Below are 24,454 nucleotides of genomic sequence, written 5' to 3' on the forward strand. Positions count from 1 at the left end.
ATGAAACTTTACAGGATTGATCAGTAGCTCAAGTCCTTGCGCATATTGCACGGGTTTTCCGGTTGAATGATTTTTTGCCGAGTTATGGCCCTTTGATAAAAAGGTGTTTTTTTCTGTGTGTTGCCAGATACACAAAAGCTTGTCCAGACTACTCCTCATAAAACTACTGGTGCAATTTCATCAAACTTTACAGGAATGATCAGTACCAAGTCTAGTTGTGCATATTGTCAGCATTTTCCGGTTCAATGATTTTTGACAGAGTTATGCCCTTTAATAATTTTTAATTTTTAAAGTTTGTCCGGACTACTTCTCTTATACCACTAATGCAATTTCAATGAAACTTTACAGGATTGGATCTGTAGCTCAAGTCCTTGCACATATTGCACGGGTTTTCCGGTTGAATGATTTTTGGCCGAGTTATGGCCCTTTGATAAAAAGGTGTTTTTTCTGTGTGTTGCCAGATACACAAAAGCTTGTCCAGACTACTCCTCATAAACTACTGGTGCAATTTCATCCAAACTTTACAGGAATGATCAGTACCAAGTCTAGTTGTGCATATTGTCAGCATTTTCCGGTTCAATGATTTTTGACAGAGTTATGGCCCTTTAATAATTTTAATTTTTAAAGTTTGTCCGGACTACTTCTCTTATACCACTAATGCAATTTCAATGAAACTTTACAGGATTGATCTGTAGCTCAAGTCCTTGCACATATTGCACGGGTTTTCCGGTTGAATGATTTTTGGCCGAGTTATGGCCCTTTGATAAAAAGGTGTTTTTTTCTGTATGTTGCCAGATACACAAAAGCTTGTCTGGACTACTCCTCATAAACTACTGGTGCAATTTCATCTAAACTTTACAGGAATGATCAGTACCAAGTCCAGTTGTGCACTGTCCGTCTGTCTGTCCGTCTGTCACAAAACTTGTCCCAACATGAAATTGGCCATCATGAGGCGACACTTGTGATCACTGATTGCTCTTGTTTTTTTAAAAGCTCATAACTTAAGATATAATTTGTTGATTAAATTCTATTTTTTTCATTTTTGTGTCGCCTCTACGGAGTAGTGGCGACATATAGGGATCACTTCTCCGTCGTCTGTCTGTCTGTCTGTCTGTCTGTCCGTCCGTCCGTCACAAAACTTGTCCGGACTACTGCTCATAAACTACTGGTGCAATTTCATCCAAACTTTACAGGAATGATCAGTACCAAGTCTAGTTGTGCATATTGTCAGCATTTTCCGGTTCAATGATTTTTGTCAGAGTTATGGCCCTTTAATAATCTTTAATTTTAAAGTTTGTCCGGACTACTTCTCTTATACCACTAATGCAATTTCAATGAAACTTTACAGGATTGATCTGTAGCTCAAGTCCTTGCGCATATTGCACGGGTTTTCCGGTTGAATGATTTTTGGCCGAGTTATGGCCCTTTGACAAAAAGGTGTTTTTTCTGTGTGTTGCCAGATACACAAAAGCTTGTCCGGACTACTCCTCATAAACTACTGGTGCAATTTCATCCAAACTTTACAGGAATGATCAGTACCAAGTCTAGTTTGTGCATATTGTCAGCATTTTCCGGGTTCAATGATTTTTTGTCAGAGTTATGGCCCTTTAATAATTTTTATTTTTAAAGTTTGTCCGGACTACTTCTCTTATACCACTAATGCAATTTCAATGAAACTTTACAGGATTGATCTGTAGCTCAAGTCCTTGCGCATATTGCACGGGTTTTCCGGTTGAATGATTTTTGGCCGAGTTATAATGGCCCTTTGATAAGGTGTTTTTTTCTGTATGTTGCCAGATACACAAAAGCTTGTCTGGACTACTCCTCATAAACTACTGGTGCAATTTCATCTAAACTTTACAGGAATGATCAGTACCAAGTCTAGTTGTGCACTGTCCGTCTGTCTGTCACAAAATTTGTCCCAACATGAAATTGGCCATCATGAGGCGACACATGTGATTACTGATCGCTCTTGTGTAAGTAATGGTTTTCAAGATTTGTACGAGCTCATATGTCAAAACTTTGACAAAAATGAGTGGCATAGTCTGTACAATATTGGTGTAGTATAATTATCTTTATCTAGTACTTAAGTTAGTAAGTAAGTAAATAAGGTAATTAAGTTAAGTAAGGTAAAGTAAGGTAAGTAAGGTAAGTAAACTGTCCTTTACCTAGTTCAATATCTTTTTATGAGGTAAGCAAGTTATAAATAACCATACAAGATATTTCCTGACCTAAACAATGTCATTTATTTGTGAATTTTTAAAGACCTAAACACATGTAAGGTTGCACATGACTATAACTTATTGAATAACTTCCACCCTCAGCTATAGAAATAAAGTTTAATTAGATTGTGCAAGGTGTTTTTTATTTTCGCTTTGCTTCTCAGTTTGTTTTTATGAAATTTTAAAATGTCATTTGTTTCTTTTCCTTTTCTCTTGTTATGCTATAATTTGTTCATGATTGTTTCTGCATGGTTGTACACATTGAAATAAGAGTGTTTAAGTTCATGTAGTTGGCTAATGTCACTTAACATATTGTATATAATTACTTCATAAAAATAAATTGCCATGTGATTATGATAGTTTCATGTAACTTTGCTATTTGTGTGATAATTAGAAAATACCTACATATGTAAATGTGCTTAGTACTATCTCTTTTTAGTTCACATACAAGCACAAAGTACTCAAATGTTAGTTCTTTCATAATTGCTTATGGGGTGTCATGTACATCTGTTTAAGAATGATTTTAAATGGTACCTTTGTTTTACTATGACAAGATATAATATTTTATTTTTCATTCAGTTGTACAGACCTGATTTTTTTCCAATTGCTCACTATTATATTGTGTATGGTACAGCCAAAACAAAAAAATGTTAGTCATTAATTGCATACCTTTTGTAATCTTGTTGTACAACAAAAACCAACTTACTGTTACATCTTGTCATAAAGAAACAACAGTTTGAATATGAAATAAGTTTAATTTATTTTTTGTATTCATTTTTGGCTTGTACAAAATTTTTTAATAAAAAAGTGACATTAAGTAACAAGAGATCATTGCTTTTTAACATTTGTTTCATCGTAAATAAATGCATGCAAAAATAGATTTCCCTTTTCACAGACATGTCAACAAAGTTTATCATTGTTTGCACATTGTGTTGACGCAGGACAAGCTTATTGTAACAGCATTAAAATGTGTAATGGATTTTCCCACCTTTGAATTTGGACCAGTCCATTTTTTTCAGTTTCAAAATACTAAAACCAAGCTACTAAGATTATGGCCTTAGACTGCAAAAACGTGCAGAATTGTCTGGTGCAATACTGGTGGCACAGGTTAAGCATAAAAATTCAACAAAACTTAGATAAATAGGGGTGGTCTGTGATGGACAAGTTTAAGTGTGTACTAAATGTGAATTAAATGTGTAACTGTACTGTCTTTAGCCAATAGCTTGAGAGCTTTAATTGTTTTTTTTTTTTCATTCAATTTTACCTGCAGAAAGGCCAATCATTAATGTATAGAATTTCAATTTCAATTGAATTATAGGGTAAAAGTTTGTCAAAGCTTATAGACAACTGTTATGTTCCCCCCTATAGAATTGAATGTCCAATGACAGTTATTCTTGTTTTTAACACATTTTATATATGATTGTATTACTTTTTTGTTAAGGTATATACATTTGTTTTGAATGAATAAACTTTAAATTGGAAAGAAATTTGCATTGAATTTTGTCTGTTCATTAGCATGGCTAATATTGGCTATGAAATCAGCATTAAAGTGTATATCAAAATTATGTTGTGTATAAAAACCTGTAAGGCCTTATGGCTAGGTTTATCATGTTGCCAAGTCTATGCAAATCAAATAATGAAAAAAAATCTGTTTATGCTATTTGTCAATAGGATACTTATATTTTACCATGTTTTTGTCAATAAACCATGATTTCCTCCATAAATTTCAGAAACAATATGTTCTCACAGTAGTAGCCTCTTAGTATTTTAGCAATAATTTTCCCCAAAGTTGATAGGCTAGAGCCTCATCTGAATTGGTGGAGAAAAACCTATGTATAGTTGCAAGTTTTTGTTTTTATGCAAAATATACCCTTTATAGCACATCACGCTCTTTGTGATCTTGGATCGCTTGCTGACCGGCGTCCACAATTGCTTCTAATGACATCTTATGGTGACCTAAGATTACTAGATGACCAGCGTTCACAGTTGCTTCAAATGACATCTCTGAAATCACAAGGCCAAATTAATGAAACTTGGCAGCCATATCTTGCTTGAAGCTTTTCCAAGTTTGTTCAAATGGGTTCGGTTTCTATTTGTTTTCAGTAGCAACAATTGGTCTTCCAAAGCAACCATTGGCTTTCAATAGGAATGGATGATTTCCATTGCAACCATTGATAATCCATAGAATTCTGTGATTTCCATTGCCTGAGAAAGTGACTTCTTTAGCAACCGGTGACTTTCCTTAGCAACCATTGTCATTCCATTGTAACCAGTGATTTTTTTTAGCAATCAGTAACTTCCGTTAGCAACCAGTTACTTTCCTTAGCAACCATTGACTCACCTTCGTAACAAGTGACCTCTATACCAAAATTGGTTTGTAATAGCAACAAGTGACTTTACATGTGCATATTTCAGATTCAAATTTGAATTTTGATAATAGTTCACCAAGATTTGACCTAACGTAAACGTACCTGGTTTTCATTCATAGTTATAAATATAAATTGGTTCTGAGAATCCATAATTGCAGCCACCGGCTATCCCTGAGTGATCCTAATAGGTGAATAAATGGGCTCGAATTACTGGAGTCTATGCATGTCTTAGCTCTAGCAGGTGAGGTGGTTCTGAACCCTGGTGTTGCTTAAAGATTGAAACACCCGAGTTTAGTGAAAATGATATTTCCTGTTTCAGCGCCATATAGGTGCGCCGTAAAACAAAACACACAAAAAAAAAAGAAAGTCATTTAGAGCCTTTATAGTTAGCTAATTGATTAGGGAACATTATGATCTTGTTAACTTGTTAGTTAACATAGGCGGAGAAGTGTCATTTGAGCAAAACTGGTCCCGCTCCGGGGATTACTTTATTTTTTCACATAGATCATAAATTATAGGAAAACCATTTAAAATATGCTTAACAACAAGTCATAGTGTTTAGATATTTTGTGTGTAACATTGTAAAGCGGACGATAACTAAGTTTGTTCAAATATTGACCTTTTTATGCTCCCCAAAAAATTTCGGGGGAGCATATAGTCTGCGCCTTGTCCGTCTGTCCGTCCGTCTGTCCGTCCGTTGTCTTGTCCGGAGCATAACTTGAAAACCCTTGGAGATAATTTGTTTAAACTTCATACAGTGGTAGAGGGCATTGAGGGAGAGTGCAGTGTCAAAGAACCATAACTCTATTATGCCCGGTTTTTTAATTATCTCCCCTTATAGTAAAATCTTGTCCGGGACATAACTCTAAAACTATAAGAGATATCAACATGAAACTTTGTAGGTGAATAGATCTCAATGGGTAGATGTGCAGTGCATAAGAACAATAACTCTTTTTGTCCTAAATTTGGAGTAATTCCCCTTTGTTAATTTTAACTCTTTGAACTTTGTCGGGAACATAACTCTAAAACTGTAAGAGATATCAAGATGAAACATTGTAGGTACATAGGTCTCATTGAGTAGAAGTGCAGTGCAAAAGAACCATAACTCTGTTAAGCCTCATTTTTTAATTATCTCCCCTTATAGAAAAATCTTGTCCGGGACATAACTCTAAAACTATAAGAGATATCAACATGAAACTTTGTAGGTGAATAGATCTCAATGGGTAGATGTGCAGTGCATAAGAACAAAAACCCTTTTTGTCATAATTTTGGAGTTATTGCCCTTTGTTAATTTTAACACTTTGAACTTTGTCGGGAACATAATTATAAGAGATATCAAGATGAAACATTGTAGGTAGATAGATCTCATTGAGTAGAAGTGCAGTGCAATAGAACCATAACTCTGTTAAGCCTCATTTTTGAATTATTTCCCCTTATATATTTCCCCTTATAGAAAAATCTTGTCCAGGACATAACTCTAAAACTATAAGAGATATCAACATGAAACTTTGTAGGTGAATAGATCTCAATGGATAGATGTGCAGTGCATAAGAACAATAACTCTTTTTGTCCTTATTTTGGAGTAATTACCCTTTGTTAATTTTAACTCTTTGAACTTTGTCGGGAACATAACTCTAAAACTGTAAGAGATATCAAGATGAAACATTGTAGGTACATAGGTCTCATTGGGTAGAAGTGCAGTGCAGAAGAACCATAACTCTGTTCAGCCCCATTTTTGAATTATCTCCCCTTCTAGAAAAATCTTGTCCGGGACATAAGTCTAAAACTATAAGAGATATCAACATGAAATTTTGTAGGTAGATATATCTCATTTGTTAGATGTGCAGTGCATAAGAACAATAACCCTTTTTGTCATAATTTTGGAGTTATTGCCCTTTGTTAATTTTAACACTTTGAACTTTGTCGGGAACATAATTATAAGAGATATCAAGATGAAACATTGTAGGTAGATAGATCTCATTGAGTAGAAGTGCAGTGCAATAGAACCATAACTCTGTTAAGCCTCATTTTTGAATTATTTCCCCTTATATATTTCCCCTTATAGAAAAATCTTGTCCAGGACATAACTCTAAAACTATAAGAGATATCAACATGAAACTTTGTAGGTGAATAGATCTCAATGGGTAGATGTGCAGTGCATAAGAACAATAACTCTTTTTGTCCTTATTTTGGAGTTATTGCCCTTTGTTAATTTTAACAATTTGAACTTTGTCCGGAACATAACTCTAAAACTGTAAGAGATATCAAGATGAAACATTGTAGGTAGATAGATCTCATTGAGTAGAAGTGCAGTGCAAAAGAACCATAACTCTGTTAAGCCTCATTTTTGAATTATCTCCCCTTTTAGAAAAATCTTGTGCGGGACATAGCTGTAAAACTATAAGAGATATCAATATGAAACTTTGTAGGTAGATATATCTCAATGGGTAGATATGCAGTGCACAAGGATCATAACTCTGCCTTGCCTAATTCTGGAGTTATTGCCCTTTGTTTATTTTTACTTTTTGAAGTTGTCCGGAACATAACTCGGAAAACTATAAGAGATATCATCAAGAAACTTTGTAGGTTGATAGAGCACATTGATTAGAAGTGCAGTGCAAAGAACAGTAACTCTGACTTGCCTGATTTTGGTATTATTGCACTTTGAACTTTTTCCAGGGACATTACTCTGAAACTACAAGGGGTGTACTTTCCTGTGTCCAAAACCTATTCGGGGAGCATCACCCGGCTCAAACCGGGCTCTTGTAGTTAAAAAAAGGCCTCGCTCGAGGGTCACTTGATTTTACAAATACTCATATATTTTAATGTTTCATTTTGATACACCCTTAAAACAGGTAACTTTTCAAATTTCGTTATGATATTCATCTTCAACACTTTAGTCAATATTTTCATTTATATATTTAGTAGTGGAATCAGCTCGTTTCCATTTCTATTTTAATATTATTTTGTAACAAAACATCGTAAAGCTTGACATAATGCATATTTATATATTCCAATTCATTACCTCAAATAAGGAACAAATTCATGGCTCTTCCTCGATTAAGAGTGTTTTTGCCAAATCAGCAAATACATGCCAAATATGATTGGACAGGAAATATATTTAATTATTAAAAGGTCCGGGTGCGCAACAAGTCGCCACATTATCAGTGGGATATTCCCCCTGAAACTGGTGTAATTTCTGACAGATATATGATATAAACCCAATTTCCATTATGCAAAACCATTTATATATTGCGGGAAAGTTCATTAATAAGATAATTGATCACACTAATGCATTAACTGTTTTGTCGGATTCGTCATTTTGGGACATATATCAGGGGTATATGCGTATGATGAAGAAATGCTTCCCTGAAAATTGAGGAGAAAAATCCCTATAAAATCGTCAATTTTTTTTCAAATTCGACTTTTTGAATTTTTTGGGTTTTTGACTTTTTTTTTTACGCGTTACGATAAAATTGGGAACCTCATTGACGACTATCTAAAGCGCCTTCTGCACCATTTTTAAAATTTGGGTTTTATAAAAGTTGTGACATTTTTTAAAATTAAATGATGGAAATATTTTTATCAACGGGCCTTAATTTAAAGCATTATTTGCACTAAGTGCGTTTCGATATGACCGGTAAAAAGTATCTTTGACGTTATCTTACATTTTCCACAATATGAATTTGTAAATACCCGTATATTATGTATTATGATGTAATGAATTATTATTAAAACTGTGATTTAGCTTGTCTAGAATGTCTGGCAAAATACAAAGTAAACCATTTTACATAAGGTTAGATTTTATTTAGCCGTAGCGTATATTTCATAAATATATAATTATGCAGATCTGTAACCTATTAGTTCAAAAATAAAACGAATTAGTTATCTGGCAAGTGACAAATTTCTAATTCTACAATTAGTGCAAAACTGCAAACTATTTTTTTGAAAACAGAAGCAAACAATATCTGACATATTCATTTAGCAAGTAAGAGAGATAATTTTGTGGAAGCAAATTTGTTAACAAAAACAACTACATGTAGTTGTATATCTACGTAAAAACAACTTAATAAACACATAAGCAAAATAAATATCTTTAAATATTATCTCTATCACAGACAATTTTAACTGATAAACCGGTACTGTTTTGTAAAAAGTCAAAAATTCTTAAAAAATTTTTTTAAGTCTGTTATTTTGCTTTTATTAAAACCCCGAGTTAGGGATGTGGGGATTTTTTCTTTTTGATTACAATCTGGGTTTTCCTTTAATTTCCCGCGACGTCAGTTCTGTCCACGTCGCTTGGCGCTTTTTCATTTGGTTTTACATAACACCAGATCCTACGAAGGTCCACCGTAAAAAAATCTAAACACTTTTACCGTTTTAAAAGCGCCCAAATCGACTCGACAGCTTTCCCCCGGTTTTTAATGTCGCTGGAAACGCATGGGGAAGAGTTTTGTTGCCTTTTACGGTTGGGGGTCTAAATTTTTTTTTGCAAAACTTAATTTTAATTTCCTTTGCGGTATCGATACAGCAAAGATCTTTTAACTCTATGGGACGTTTCTTTGATAGATTTTCGAGGCTAGATGTTCTCATCAGACCTGCCGTCTGAACCTTGATGACCTTTGTTTTCTGCTTTTTCACTTCCGGTTGATGTGGACATTTTTTCGTCTGTGGTATAGATTTCTGAACCATATCTGAATGTTTTGACCGGTGACAGGAGCATTTTGGTGCAGGTGGGGAATATGTTCTTCGAACCTCTTTCTGTTTCGTGACACTTGCTCTAGATCTGCTTTGACGTTGGCGTTGTTTGACAGGGATTTCCAACAGAAATTCAAACGGCCTGCAAAGTTTTGGGACGCTATGTCGCCGTTTTCGAGTTCTTTTCTTCTTCTTTCTTAGAAAATTGTTTAGATTTTCGAGATCTTTCAGTGAAATTTTCTTTATTTCTTCGGCGAATTTCGACTCTTTTTTTTCAAATGGTTTTAAAACAGTTAACATCGGTTGTTTCTTTTCCTCCTTTGGTTCTTGCTCTTCATTATCTGAATCACTTTCCGAGGAACTCTGCTCTACGATTTTCTCCTTTGAAATGTTCAGTTTCTCTATATCAAAGATAAGTTTAAGTCCACCTTCCTGTAAAAATTGTTCCTTTAACGTTGGTTTTGGTGTCGGCTCTCGATCAGACTCATCGGAATTATCCTGTACTTTCTTAGACAATCTTTTCGCAACCATCTGTGCAATTTTTTGCTGCCGTTTTCTAATGATATTCTTCTTCTTTCGTCTTATCTCGCGGAGGATTTTCCTAAATTGTATAACGGCGAATATTACATTAGCAATTTGGAGAAATTTCTTTTTTCCTTTTAATCGTCTTATTTTGTCTTTGTTTTTCAAATTGAGTCTAAGTGCCCGAATCTCCTGATCTGTAAGACGGGGACTCTCTATAGTTTCTTGTTGCTCGTGGACAGCATCCATCGCGTGGTTAAGATATGGCTTGTATTTTTCAATTTGCCTCCTACGTTTCTTCTGCATTTTGTGCTTCGTTTTTCGTTGAATTAATTGATTATCTTTCAGGATAATTTCAATATCAGAATCTGAAGACTCTGCATCAGTATCTTCGTCTATTTCTTTTGGCGGATCTAACGATGAAGATCTTCGATTTGACTGCAAACTTAAACGTTGTCTTCGGGATCTCTTTTCCGCCGTTGCCGTTGAAAAACCACCACATTGCATACTTGCATCATCTTCTTCAATAAATATGTTTGCATCTTCATCAGCAGAATCATCTAATTCATCAGACTGGGGCTCTGGGCTATAGAAAATATCCAAGCGCAAGTTGTAACCGTTCTCGCTAGGGCTCTGGTCTACCCTTTTGTCCTTTGCATACTTCTTCATATATTGATTTTTAAACCAGTTTCTTTCAAGATTTTTACCATACTCGTGTCGCAACTTATATCCGCTCGTCACGCTCTTTGCCCTTTCCGCTGGAATTTGTTTTGCAAGACTTTCATTCCCAACACGCCCTGACACTGAAAGATTAGTATTCATATAAACTGAATTCATTGACTGGCGATCTTGAGACTGTAATTGCTCTTGAACCACTGCCCGAAATTGATCCCTAATTGATTCTGTTATTCTGCCTACCGAATCTTTTCTGTCTCTGTCAATTTTCGAATTCCCGCTATCAGAACCCGTAGAAATAGATTCATTTTCATTTACACCACCCGCAGTTCTTGTGTTGAATCTCATATTGAAACTTTTCCTTCTCCTCATAAGACTTGCTTTCCAGTTTGAAGGTGCTGATGTCCTTTGTGTATTTCCAACATCAAAATGCTCACTACTTTTACGTCTGGTAAGTCTCATGTCGATATAAGGCAACCCATCTTCATCCTCCTCATCAGAATTTTCATCCAATTTCACCGGTTGTTTCCCTTCATTCCCTTGTGAAAAAGCATGTTCAAGATGTTTTGCTTTCTGTATAGAGTTCCTCCTTAAAGGCGGTAATTTTGTTGCCATATTTTGTAAATTCATTGCCGATTTTCTCATATGGTCGCTCAAAATTTCGTCGTTTTGTAACTGGGCAAGAGGTGGCACAACTTCATTTTTGACGATGGCTGACGTGATTTGTGACAACGAATCGCGACGTTGGTGCGACGGCATATTTAACACGACTTTTAGTTGACTTACGTTCCGATTATGAAGTTGTTTACCGCTTTCTGCAAAGATTCTTTGTTTAAATCCGCCACGATTTCTGGTAATGAAGTCATCTGTGACATCTTGTCTGTTAACTCCATACTGTCTCATGATCCGTCCGTCGGCGGCGATCTTGTTAGCTGGAAATCCATTTAATCCGACGGAAACCGACATGGTGACTTGGTTAAAATATTCTTTGTTTGGAGCTCCAGTTTGTTTCCCATTTGGATAATAACTATTACCCGTTAGTTTGATCTGGTTGCCATTGTTTGAAACGAACGTTTTTTTGCCCCCGTAAGGCCACATTGTCAATTGCCTAAGATGTTAGTTATGTTGCATCTAAGAACGAATACTCAACTTAGTCAGCGTTTTCAAGCAATTCCGAACATCGTCCATTTTGGACTTGTAGTAAAGTTAAATTATATGTCCACTATTATCTTATGTTGGCTACAAAATGACGTTTGTAACAAAATTATAACCGTAATGATGTGAAACACATCGATACATTTGGTAAATACACTTTAACTACGGTACTATTTTGATCTATTAACATATAAGATGTGATCAACAATTCATTTTAAAATCCCGACGTCTAATGTTTTTGACACATATTACAAAATGGCAATTTAATAAAAACTATCTATTGTTGTATGTCGTTCTGCCAAAGTAAAATCTTGTATACTTCATTAAGTTATCAGTTAGAGTTTCTTTGCTTATTTCTCGATATATACGTTTTTAGTTTACATCTAACTAACACAAATGTTCTAACATTTGCTCTGCTAAAATCCCTAACGTTTAGCGTAAAATGATCTACCCGTTTGTCTGTGCAATGAAGAAATGAAGAAATATCATAAAAAAACATGATAAAAACATTCAAGTGTCTTCTCACTTGTTTATACTTTCATTTCTGCAAAATAAGTAGATCTACATGTATATCGTAAGCAATATATTTCAGTAACATGTATAAGAACATGCAAGTTCCGTATTGTTATATGTTTTTTTTTCCTTTTAAATGTATAGCTTTTAATTTGTTACTTTGTGAAGACTTCTCTCTCTCTACATATATCAAAGAATTAATTTAAAGAGTCATCTACTAACTCCTCACAAAAAAACTCGTGTCACGTTTATTTATAAATCTACCTTGTCGTGTCACACACATAACTCGAACTCACCTGTCACACACATGACTCGAACTAGTGTTAATGTAAACCCACAACATACAGAGAAAGTCGATGGTGCTTAATCAATTTGCTTTGTAAAAAAATGAAATGTATGAAAAACAATGAACCATAAAATGTATTTTATATCTTTGATTAAAGCAACATGGTTATATACTGAAAGCTATTTTAACATAGCACCTACCTGCATTTGGATAAATCATAACTAAGTATTAAGGTTATTATATCACAGCAATTATCATTAATTTCTTAAACGGAGCGGTGTGATATAATAATGATTTTTTTCGCATATCTTACAGCCTTAGACAGGTTGTTTCCTCAAGCCAAAAGGTGGTTTCCCCTAGCCCAAAAAAAAGATATATCTTCCCCTAAAATGGTGTTATGTTTTCCCCTTAAACAGAAAAGTAACTGCAGTTTGAAATGTTAAATAAGCAAATAAACATCTTTAAAAGAAAAAAAAGAAATTTGAAATGGAAGTAATAATCCTTTAAAAAATAATGAGTTTCAAAAGTGATGCGTTACAAATGAGTTTAAGTAAAAATACTGATTTAAAGATCATGACGAGATTTTTCCTTAATTTAGAAATAAAACGAGCTTAATGACATTTCTCATTATTTACAACACCTTTATGAGTAATTTTATGAATAAAAAGACTTTTAAAACACCGTTGTGTTCTTGAACAGTTAAACCTCTGTATGTATTACTGATAAAGTAGTCTTTGAGAAAGCATTTCTTGCTTACGCATTGTTGCTAGGTGTTCTGTAGCTAGATAAATACTAGATACCGCATCAAAACACAAGAATTTTATAACAATTTATTGTTCTCCATAGTCACTTCAAAAAGATATATTTTTGTTTATAACGGCTGGCTGATGACAAAGAAAGAAATACACATTCTTTCCTTTTGTCGTTAACCTAAACTGCGAAATTTATAAACAGTTATTTGAAATGTTTCTCTATTGCAAACTGCCAAGTTCAAATGGACAATTTCCGAAGATAAACAAATACGACACATTAATAAACTAGAATTAGATATTTCAACAAGGGAAGTAAATAACATTTTAAATACTTTTAGATTAGATTTTAAGTGTTCTGTGATGGTTAAAACATCAAGTAAACAGGATTAAAGAAGTGTTTCTCAACATCCGAAAAATGTTTCGTCATGGCTCGGTGACCGGAAGACGCCCAAGGAAACTCGACTTTATGGCCGGAAGTGAACGTATGATAAAAGCTCACCACAAGAACGCTGTGTTCCATAAGTCATTAGAAGACAAGAAAAGTGTTTTTGATGCAGACTGTCATAAAAGAATAAGTAAAGTTCAACATGAAATTTATGATGTTTATTTTAATGAGTTCGTTCCACTAAAAGAAGAAGCGAATCGCATTCAGCATAGGTTACCAAATATTTCCACTGGTAATTTCTTACCAAGACTTAAGAAACTTGCGTCAATAAAAGGACAAAATGCTCAAACAGGAATAAGATTTCCGGAAGTACACTCTCTTTGCTTAGTCTCGGCTGCGTATAAAGATACAGAAGAAGACAAAGCAAAACGGACGGACAGCTTTCTTGATCTTCTTAGACAACAGGAACTTGAACGTTCTAGTAATAAAAAGAAAGCAGGTAAAGATGCGACTTTCAGATCAGCTGATCATAATCTTGCTACACCATGTTCGTTTTGGCCCGATTCTGATTCCGACGATTCGTTACCTATCGACGAAAAACGTTTGAAAATTTTAAAGACCGCCATTGCTCTGACGTCACAGCCAGCAGTATCACCGGAACCAAGAAAACCAAAACGGTTGCGAAGAAGTTTTCTAGTAAGTCTCCGGAGACAAAGTAAAGTTGTTTGGGAGGAGGACTTATTAAAACGAATAGCAGTGTCTAAGCCGAAGGAGAATAAAAAAAGGTCTGAAAAAGACGAAAATGAAAGCGATGACTTAAACAATACTCCAGGTGTAGTGGAAAATATCAGTAAAGAAAATACGATACAATGGCGTCCATCTTTTTCAAAGAACCGAATTCTCAATGAAAGTGAAGAAAGTGAGGATGATCAAAACTTGGCTCAGTTTATTGAAAATCGCTTATTACAGTCCCATCAAATTCGCAAATCTATTGAACGCCGATTGTCACGCTCGAGGGCATCTTTAGAATCAAATTTTAGTGAAGCCCTGTCAATAAAGAGATCTCACTCAAAATTATTTGATCCACCTGTCCATGACATGGAAGACTTGTATGTTTCAGAATCTAGTCCGGACATTTTTTCAGTTATAAGCGAGGCAACCGGAAGTTATTCTTCTGGTTCCGGAAGTTACACAACCGGAAGTTACGATGATGACAGTGAAAGTTACTACAATTCCAGTGACGAGGCATGAGGACATCCCGAGAACTTTAACTGTTAAAGCGAATATTTCAAAGTTGAATATGCTGTTTACCCTAATTGTAATACATGTAATTTGTTTTAAGTTACATTCCTCCAGATCATTTAGAATTTAAAATCACACTATTCACGAGCTTAAAAGCTTTGCTCGTGTAATGCTAAATATGACTCATTTATCAACATTGTTCTTGCAAGATAGTAACGGAGTAAGGTCTTTTTATATATTTTTCTGCCATGTTATAAATATTTCTATGAACTTCATTACATGCCTAAGTCTCGGCAAATTCATTAAAATATTTATACATTTGACCATGTTTTACTTATAATTTTTTTTTTCGATTCTAATAAAAATAGCATGACATTGAAGATGGGCTTCTTTTATTTCATTTTCATAAAAGTTCGAAAAAAGCCAACCAAGAATGTGTTAATATCATAGTACTCAGAGTATAGAAAATCTAATTTGAACAGTTTTTTTTAAGAATAAAATAAAAGACAGTTTGGTTTTCAAAATATGAAAACAAATCTATATTATATATTTTTATTTAATTTGTCTACAATAGATTGTGTGAATGTTGAATATCCAGTTAACCAGTTGAAGTGTTTTATTTATATGTTTACCTTTCTTCATGTATGTTTTTAATGATACTACTTAATTCGTCTACAAGTGTGTTGTGTTGTTTATGAATTTTTGTTTGATTTTTTTTACTATGTATCAACGTCATTGCATAGTGGTTATCACATTAAAGTTACACTATTGTTGTTTCCCTTTACATTAAATGGTATATTATTTCTGAGCATTTTTATATTTAGATTAAAATGTTAATAACACTGCTGCTCTCTCTTCCGGGAAGTTGATATGATTACACTAACAAAGTCGACAAAAATAAACGATATTAACACCATGTTAAGTAATTATGCTGCCATCAAAAAGATCGAACATTGTAATTTAACCAATACGCAGAGCAATTGCTCTATTTTTTTAAATGCCAAGCTATGTTAATGAATTAATTCACATGAGAGTTTTTTTTATATAAATGAGTTAACCCTTTGTTGTTTATATGAGAGTTATATTGATAAAACATGTTGTTGATAAAGGTTACCGACATATTTATTCTCTTTTATTCATGAAAATAATTTTAATACGGTAGTTCCCACGCACCTTAAGTTTTACCAACGTTGGAAGTTTCTATACCCGATATCAGATATTAGATAAGGATACCAGTCATATGGCATGCTTTTAATCAAAATTTAAAGGAAAGGGATTGTACAAATAGAATAATGCCCTTTTACAAACTGAACTTGAGATTTGAAGGAACTCCACTGAGGTCCAAAGGCCTAAAACATAAAATCTGAAATTTTACAAAGACCAAGTGGAGCACTTAAAATGAAAAAAAAATGCAAACGATAATAGAAATATACTCAGAATTTATTTGAAAATCGATATTTTTGTGCAATTCCTAGCCAGGTTTGAATGCAAAGTGTGCAATGCTTTTCATTTTTTGGTCATTTTGCATTTTTTTATTCTGTACCAAGAGGATGAGAAATAACTTCAAAAGTTGTACACAAGTTATTGACCCTGACCTACATCGAATGGTTCACAAATCTTGGACAAATATTTCCAGTCCAATCATGTCGAAAAAAATACTCAGTGGAGTTCCTTTAAGTATAGTCGGACGATTAAGCTTTTAAACACAATAAGTGAGTCTTGAGATAATCGCCGAATGAACACATCTGCGGATATTTCAAAGTTTCACCATTTTCGTGTTTAAATGATGAATTCTTCGTAATCCGGTGCTAGGTAGCTTGGACGGTAACTTGCACTTTCCATTACCGTTCATGAACAGGCTTAATCAAACCGAGCCTACACCATTTTCATTTTTTTTGTCGTTTTGAGCGTTCTTTAGGGGTTCTGTTTTTCTCTATTGTAGTGTTTAAGTGCCAGAACGTATAAATCACAATTTACTTAAGTTTGTTCCATTATTCAACGTATCACATATAATGATACAAGTACATGTACTTACATTTAGAAATAATGCTTGGAGTTGAGCCGAGTATTCCAATAATTTTTTCATGAAATAGACTCCTTCCTGAACAAAAGAGGTCATTTCTCTTCTGGAAATATTTCAAATAGTGTTTACCCAGCAGGAGCCTACACATATATGAACATATTTCAATTCAATATTTAGGAAACCGGACGAAAAACATGGCATATTAAATAATATTCAATTTTTTCTTGATTTAACGGAATGCCACTTTCTTATACAAAAGTATCCCATAATCTGTTCAAGCATTGTATTGTTTTGGCTAAAGTGATTGGATATATATTTAATGAAATTAATTTTGATTGTTACTGAGCCACTACAAAGGTACGCTCCCTTCGCAGCTCACTGAATACACTCGCGTTACTTCAGACTTCGTAAGAAGTGAGCGATAGTGGAACATTCGACCGATGCGCAGGAGAGTACTACAAAGGCTGTCCCGTGAATAGAGACACGGCGGCTTCTGCCCTTCCCGCTTTTATTAATTGATATTGGACATACTTGAATAGAATTTCCCCGAAATAAATCACAGCATAAAATGGCATACGTTCATTGCAAGGATGTCAGGCCAATATCTACCCAACATCGACATGAAATCTTCGAGACAGTAACGGTACAGGCTTCTTAATGGCATGGGTATGATTTAATTCTTAATTCAGACCTTAATTGTGTCGTAAAAGGACATATATCAAGTAAATCTTTGTAAATGAAAACATACGAATTTATTGCGCTTAATGAATGACAAGAAAAGAAAGATTTGACCAAGACATTGATATATATACATAATTATGTAACTTGAAGTAAATACAAGCACAATATAAGAATTTTGTACAACATTGACATCGTATTAAACAGAAAAATGAAAATTTTAGAATTTAAAGGGCTTCTGCTTGCTATTCTAATTTAGACGAAAAATACACGCAGAATTTCTAGATAGCTCTATCTATTAACTTTAAATGAAAATGATATCTACATATACATTTAAATAGTAAGAAATGAAAGCACTTTAAATTTTACAGAGTTCATCAAGTATTTCGGTACAGAAAGAATCATTTACGAATACATACACATTTACATACAAGACGTAAATTCAAATATGTCCGTATTGACAATTTTGTCAAACAATTTACTGCACTGTGGTTTTAGAAAAAGCACATCAAAAAGAACTCGGGCTTTTGATAATGTTAATAAAGCAAATTACTGCTCGTTTTCAGGGCTATTATTTCCGTTCCGCTTTCTAGTTTCAGTCATTGGCATTGCATTTCTGTCTTTCTTTGTTTCATCAATTTCTCCTATAAACTCTGCAGATTTATCTAGAGCTTTCTTAGAGCCAATGGAAGACGACTCGTCTTCTGTGGCACCGATTTTGCTCCTCCTTTCCAAGCAGAGGGCAGATAGACGGTAGACAAGTAGCATGACCAGAAGACCGTTCTTGGCCGTGAAGAAAATGATACTGTACGTGAGTACTTTGAATTCAATCATCGTGAACAGTCGAACTGCCAGAAACGGGCCATCTTGGAGCAAGAAGTTTATACAAATACTCCAAACCTCGGTCTGGAAGAACGCTGTGATTATGTTCTGTTTTTCTTCATTATCTTCCTCGTCAACACCAGAAGCTGTCGGTGTGGCAAGAGCAGTTCGTGTTTTCTTTGGACTGTGAGTGGAAGTGAGAACAAATGTAAATTGAAGTAAACTGATGCTCCAAATACACAATATTACGTAGGTAAGATTTGTACTCATGCGTACAGCAGACTCTTCGAACAACGCGAACAGCTCGGTAATGTCCGAGGCTATTCCGATAAAGACGAAAAGAAGTTGGGACAACTCATTTCGAGTTATCTCCCCTCTTGGCAAAATCCATCGGGAAAGGATCATCAAATACAGGAAGAGTTGTTCCATGATAATCACCCAGGTTTCCGTCTCTAATACAATGGGGATAGTCATCTAAAATTTAAAATGTGTTCTTATAATAAAGTCATCAATTATAACTGTTAACTTCTCCCTGACGTCTTTTGCATAGTACAGGAGGGTATAATATTAAAGTAGTGTACTGTTATAATTTTCTTCCGATTAGTCTATTGATTAGACTATTCGTGCAAGTTTGCTCCAGCAATTTAGATAATATCATATTCATCGCATTTTCAATATTGATATTATGCAAAATTAATGGTTAATTAGCAACGGAAGACTATCTTAAACAACACTACCTTGAAAAGTAGTTTCAAACCTTTTAACATAGTTAACAATCAATTTATCAAACTATAAAAAGTAGTCTTATTTTTTAGATGCCAGCAGCGATAATCACTTGACTAAACTACCAACTTTCACTCAACAGAATATTAGAAATTTAAAGTAATATGATACCGTATTAGAATTGATATTTACCCCTTGAATTGTATCTAGTGTTTGTCTAGTGATCTGCGTTGTATTAACCGTCGTGGTTTCAATAGGTTTGCTATGGTCACGCTGTTCTCGGGATTTTTCCTGATAGCCATTCATCCTGTCCAGCTCGAGCACCCAGATACCTGGAATCGTGCTGCACAGGTAAAAGAAGAAGCATGGACAGAACCTGAAAAAGAATATACGATGCAGCCATTTATTAAGATTAACTGAAAATATCCCATGCCAAATGTTTGTTTACAAACAATAGATATTATGTATTTTAATAAAAATATTAGATCGTGGGTGTGATAATAAAAAGAAGAAAATTGTTGGTTTTTTTTTATCTTTTTTTTTTGGGGGGGGGGTGGTATCTAAAGCATTGTTTAAAGATTAATAAAAAAGCAAGGAGATCGAAGAATTTATGCTATATAATAAATATTAGAAATACGTTATTATTTTAGGTACCCTAGCGGAAAAATGTAACATATATAAGACTGAAATGTAAAAATTAGTTCTAGTATACTGTAAGTATGTTTCAGTTTTAACTTACACCGACACTGTTTAGGATATTTGACGAATTGTCTAAGTCTTATCCCCTTTAACATTATTTAAATGGTAGGAAGAAAATATTATAAATGGAAACAAATGCTTTTCCCATATAACATGTTCATAAAAAGCACAGCAACACTTTTTGCGTGAAAACATTATGATAGGTTTATGCCATACAACGAATAAAATTTTCCATGATTACAAGATGACCTTTTAGAATGTTTCCATGAAAAGGGAGCGTTTCCATTTTCATTAACCCGGTTAAAAGACGTGACCTTTCTTTCTGAAATCTTCAATTATCCATATTGTGAAGCGTAACGCTTTACACTATTCCCCTATTAAACTGACTTATTTTAAACTTAACCAAATCTGCTTCTAATACGTTCAATTCTTTTGCTTCAAAACGAACTGTCACCGGTTTCTACACATACAACACAGTGTGTGTGTGTGTGTCTAGGAAAGTTGTAGGTCTTAAAAATTTGCATTTTTTACATAAAAAAGTGCATGTATTGATTTTCACTTTATTTTAATTGTTTTGTTTTTTTAGCATTTTTACGGAACATTCCGTTATTATTTTTACCTAGTCAAACATGTACATCTCACATTATCCATATATAGAATGCGTATTGACGCAAAATTATGAAGCTTCAATTTGTAAATATTCAGAGTGATAAGCGAAAAAAACTTTTATTATTTTCATTTAGATAATGATAGTGACACAAGTAATATTGTGTTCAGATATAGTTCAAAATATACAAAGTAAATCTGTCCAAGGCGACGGGTACTATATGAATATGGAACCGGGTATGTATCGATATTTGTTGGCATATGTAAATATACGATTTTTTATATAGAAATTTAACTAAACGTGAGGGCAATTTTATATAAAAAAAAGTCTTTGAAAAATAAAAATGGTATAGGATCACAGGAGCTGAATGAACCTTTACCAAATAGAACAAATTGTGGTCATTGTTCTGACGAATCTTTTAGGACTTGTTTGGGCAAAATATATTACATTGTGGGCAATAAGTAAATAAATCTTAAGTATCGTCCAGTATATTATGTTAATATAGATGAGAGAAGGGATTTATTAACTGATAAAATTGAAAGTAATATTTCACGTTTGTAGTTAATATGATAATCCCTTATATAGGAAAATAGGGTCAGTTATCTGTTAGTCAACAATATATCAAATAGCCTTTCTTTATGAAGACATAACGTTCGGTGAAGAACTATTCTACAGACTGCTCGTGTTGTGCCAATTAATAATAGGATTGTCAACATACAGAATTTTGAAACGACTAATTTCTTAACCTGTAAAATCCAATGGCAAATTACACTGAAATTAAGTTACAAAAAAGTAAAACTCGTCTTTTTTCTTAACACCCTTTGTAAAAAAATAATATTGATGATGATGATGATGATGATGATGATGATGATGATGATGATGATGATGATGATGATGATGATGACAATAACAAATACAACAACAAAACATATTAAATATTTCGTGAATATATACTGAATATGTGCATGGTTCAGTAAATGATAAAATAGTGTTTCGATGAAACTTTCAAACTTTTGTTTTTCATCTAAGTAGGTTTACATAAAGTGAAACAACATAAACATCATTTTTTGTTTTTCATCTAAGTAGGTTTACATAAAGTGAAACAACATAAACATCATTTTATTATAGACTGTGAATATTTGAATTACAACATCAATTTTGTAGTACTGTAAATGAGCAATTTCGAAATATTATAGATAAATGGATATCTCACTGATAGAAAATATATCATAGAACAGAACAGAACAGAAATTTTATTTTCTAGACTTATACAAAGTACATCGTCTTGTTAACATGTATTAAATAATATATACAACATAATCACATAAATATATGTATGGCGAGTCATTATAATAAATATAAACATAACAATTACGAACACCAAATTCATGAGAGGATAAACTACAAATGAGAGTTCAAAATTGAATTTCTTAGCTTTAAAGCTTCTTTGATATATTTGCAAACATTTATTAACATTTTTTTTTATTTTAATACACAATAATTCAGTAAATTTAAACATAGATGGTCTGTTATAATAGTAACTTTTTATATATATATTTACGTAAATCTACAAAACTTGAACACACACGGATCCTCTACATCTAAATCATATCAATTTTGGAGAAACGTTAAAAGAATCTCTTACAGGCAATTAATATTCTAAATGTACTCGTATATTTGTTCAATTGAAACCTGGCTTGAAAAATAAAATCGTTATTGTCGTTGTTGTTGTTATTGTAACTCTCAACATAACAACAAAGTTGACGATGCAAATATTACATTCTTTTTTTCTTTTTTTTTTTTTTGGTTCTAATGTCCATTTTAGAAATAAATGAAAACATTTTACAGACAATATATATTTCTATACATTACATCCCTGCAGTAAATGTACGAGTGACAAAATGTATCATAATTATATTATATTGTTTTGATTGTATAGCTATTATGATTTTTTTTTAAATTATTTCAATTTAGAAAATTTCATGTAGAGACGTTTCCTGCAGCAGCGACGTTTTGTTCATAGACAAAAAAGGAAAATTTAAACTATTGCGGGGAATTTCTTGAACTTTGTGCGTAATGAAAAAGAATCATAATTAAAACTAATTTATGAAAAACAATTGGGGGCCACCAACCTACTTGTTTAATTATCTGTTCTATTTACTCTTTTAGTTCATCAAATTAAGATAATAAAAATTATGCAAAGTTAAAAAGAAATCATGCTCAAGTTTAAAATTATAAAAAAAGATATTTCTAAAGGAGAAATCGTAATTTACATCGCGTATAAAGTCGTTTATGTTTTATTAGTAACCATCACTAATTTCTATTCGATAATTATGTACTTCTACCTTGTATTATAGCATTAATTTATGATTAAAATTAAAAATTACATTGAAACTCACCATTTCCATTCTTGTCCTTTATTTCTTATCAGCGTAATAAAAGATTCGGTCAGAAGACCAATGTTAGCCAGTGCCAGGATCCAGTAGAAACGCTGGTGAGTTATACTAGCTGCCAGCCATATCACCAGCAAACTGTGCACCAACAATACCAGCCGTACACATGCAGCTTTTATCAGGTCAAAAACCAACATTTTATGTAGTTTTTAAGTATTTTTTCTGAATTCAGCTATAAATTTGACCAAAAAAAACCCCAAAAAACAAAGAACTTTCTAAAATCCTGTACAACGTCCGTTCTGTTTTAGATATCTATGACCCGCATTTTCCGCACACCGAATGATAATGATACTGAAATATCTGTTCTTGAATAAAAGTATTGGGTTAAAAAGTCGCGCAAATGAACACATACACACACAAAAAAACACATTAAAGGATTTATATAGTCGTTACATGTTTACACTTGGGAACTCATTCGCGAATCATAAAAGAAAATATCATCCCATTTACATATTGTTTCTCCTTTTTTCAAATGTCGCAACAACAATTATCCATGATATTATCTGTCTAATATATTAATAATGGCAACACCACAAGCTTGTATACACTCTCCGATTAAATCGACAATGTGAGTCAATCATTAATAATTGTATCAACGTTAACTTCTGTAGAAAAGTATGTTTCAATCAAAGAAATAAAAATGCTTACTGGAGAAAAACTGCAATGTAGGTTTGATCTAAAACCCTTATTATTTTCCTTTGCATGTTCAAAATGCATATTCATACTATTGAAAAAAACTTTCTCCCTACAAACATATTTTCTGAAACTCTGTTGAAATAATATTTATTCTTATATGCCTTGTGACTTTGTCACTATACACAAAGACGAAAAATGGTGTTAAACTGCCAATAAACGCTGGTAAAGGACTGTACATGTACGTGCGGCTGTTCCTTTTCTCTCCCGCTGAGACCGATATCAGTGACGTTTCATTTCACCACGCAGTGATCTCCCCTTAATTCTTCGGCAATTCTGCCAAGGGAGGTAATCACTGTGAGGAGTTTGGTGACGTTTAAGTACAATTTGCAAGTACATAATTATGAAATGACGAGATGGCTGTACAGAGTGAGTCAAGTTGTGCTGAAATAGTGTAGTATTAAAGCATCTCAAATGGGAAACAGTTAGATAAAAGAGACCGCAGTCTGATAGGAATCTTCAATTATTTTAGAAATTGAATATTTATCATTTTATTTGGTACAATGGGTGCGACAATGAAGTTTTCCTTTGCGCAACGGAAGTTACTTACTTGAGTTTCAATAAATAAAAAAACTATAAATGCCATTATGGATATTAGTTGTTCTTATCTTTTTATGTTTTATTGGGTTAGTCTTACAATATTTATTTCAGATATTACATGCATATTATACAATTTCATGACAAATTAGAAAATATTATTCAGAAGAAAATCAATGAGTTTTGTAAAATTAAAATAATATATGACAGGGGATGGCCATGGCGTGATATTCGGGAGGGGTGTTACATATTCTTCAATGTGGATAGCAACCAGACCATGATGAACTTTATAGAAAAGGGATAACCTAGCATGATATAGCATCGATACGTCTGAGTTCCAGTTTACGAAGCTTAAGGGAGTGAAGCATGTCCGTGACGCTAGAGGTCTGACCATTATTCA

General features: G+C 33.4%; 2 protein-coding genes across 2 annotated transcripts; both read right to left on the reverse strand.

The window, feature by feature from the left end:
• Positions 1 to 8,971: 8,971 nt before the first annotated feature.
• LOC132736758 (uncharacterized) lies at positions 8,972 to 11,584 on the reverse strand. The gene is made up of 2 exons (XM_060723964.1): positions 10,098 to 11,584; positions 8,972 to 9,890 (listed from the first exon to the last, which is right to left on the reverse strand). Exons 1-2 carry the CDS (start codon positions 11,582 to 11,584, stop codon positions 8,972 to 8,974), a joined length of 2,406 nt encoding a protein of 801 aa, XP_060579947.1.
• Positions 11,585 to 17,561: 5,977 nt separating this feature from the next.
• LOC132736756 (transmembrane protein 26-like) lies at positions 17,562 to 23,599 on the reverse strand. The gene is made up of 3 exons (XM_060723962.1): positions 22,771 to 23,599; positions 19,258 to 19,441; positions 17,562 to 18,816 (listed from the first exon to the last, which is right to left on the reverse strand). Exons 1-3 carry the CDS (start codon positions 22,959 to 22,961, stop codon positions 18,070 to 18,072), a joined length of 1,122 nt encoding a protein of 373 aa, XP_060579945.1. The 5' UTR covers positions 22,962 to 23,599; the 3' UTR covers positions 17,562 to 18,069.
• Positions 23,600 to 24,454: the final 855 nt, after the last annotated feature.

This window comes from Ruditapes philippinarum, unplaced genomic scaffold, assembly GCF_026571515.1.
Source record: "Ruditapes philippinarum isolate M1 unplaced genomic scaffold, ASM2657151v2 ctg1457_1_1_1_1, whole genome shotgun sequence".
Classification (NCBI taxonomy): domain Eukaryota; kingdom Metazoa; phylum Mollusca; class Bivalvia; order Venerida; family Veneridae; genus Ruditapes; species Ruditapes philippinarum.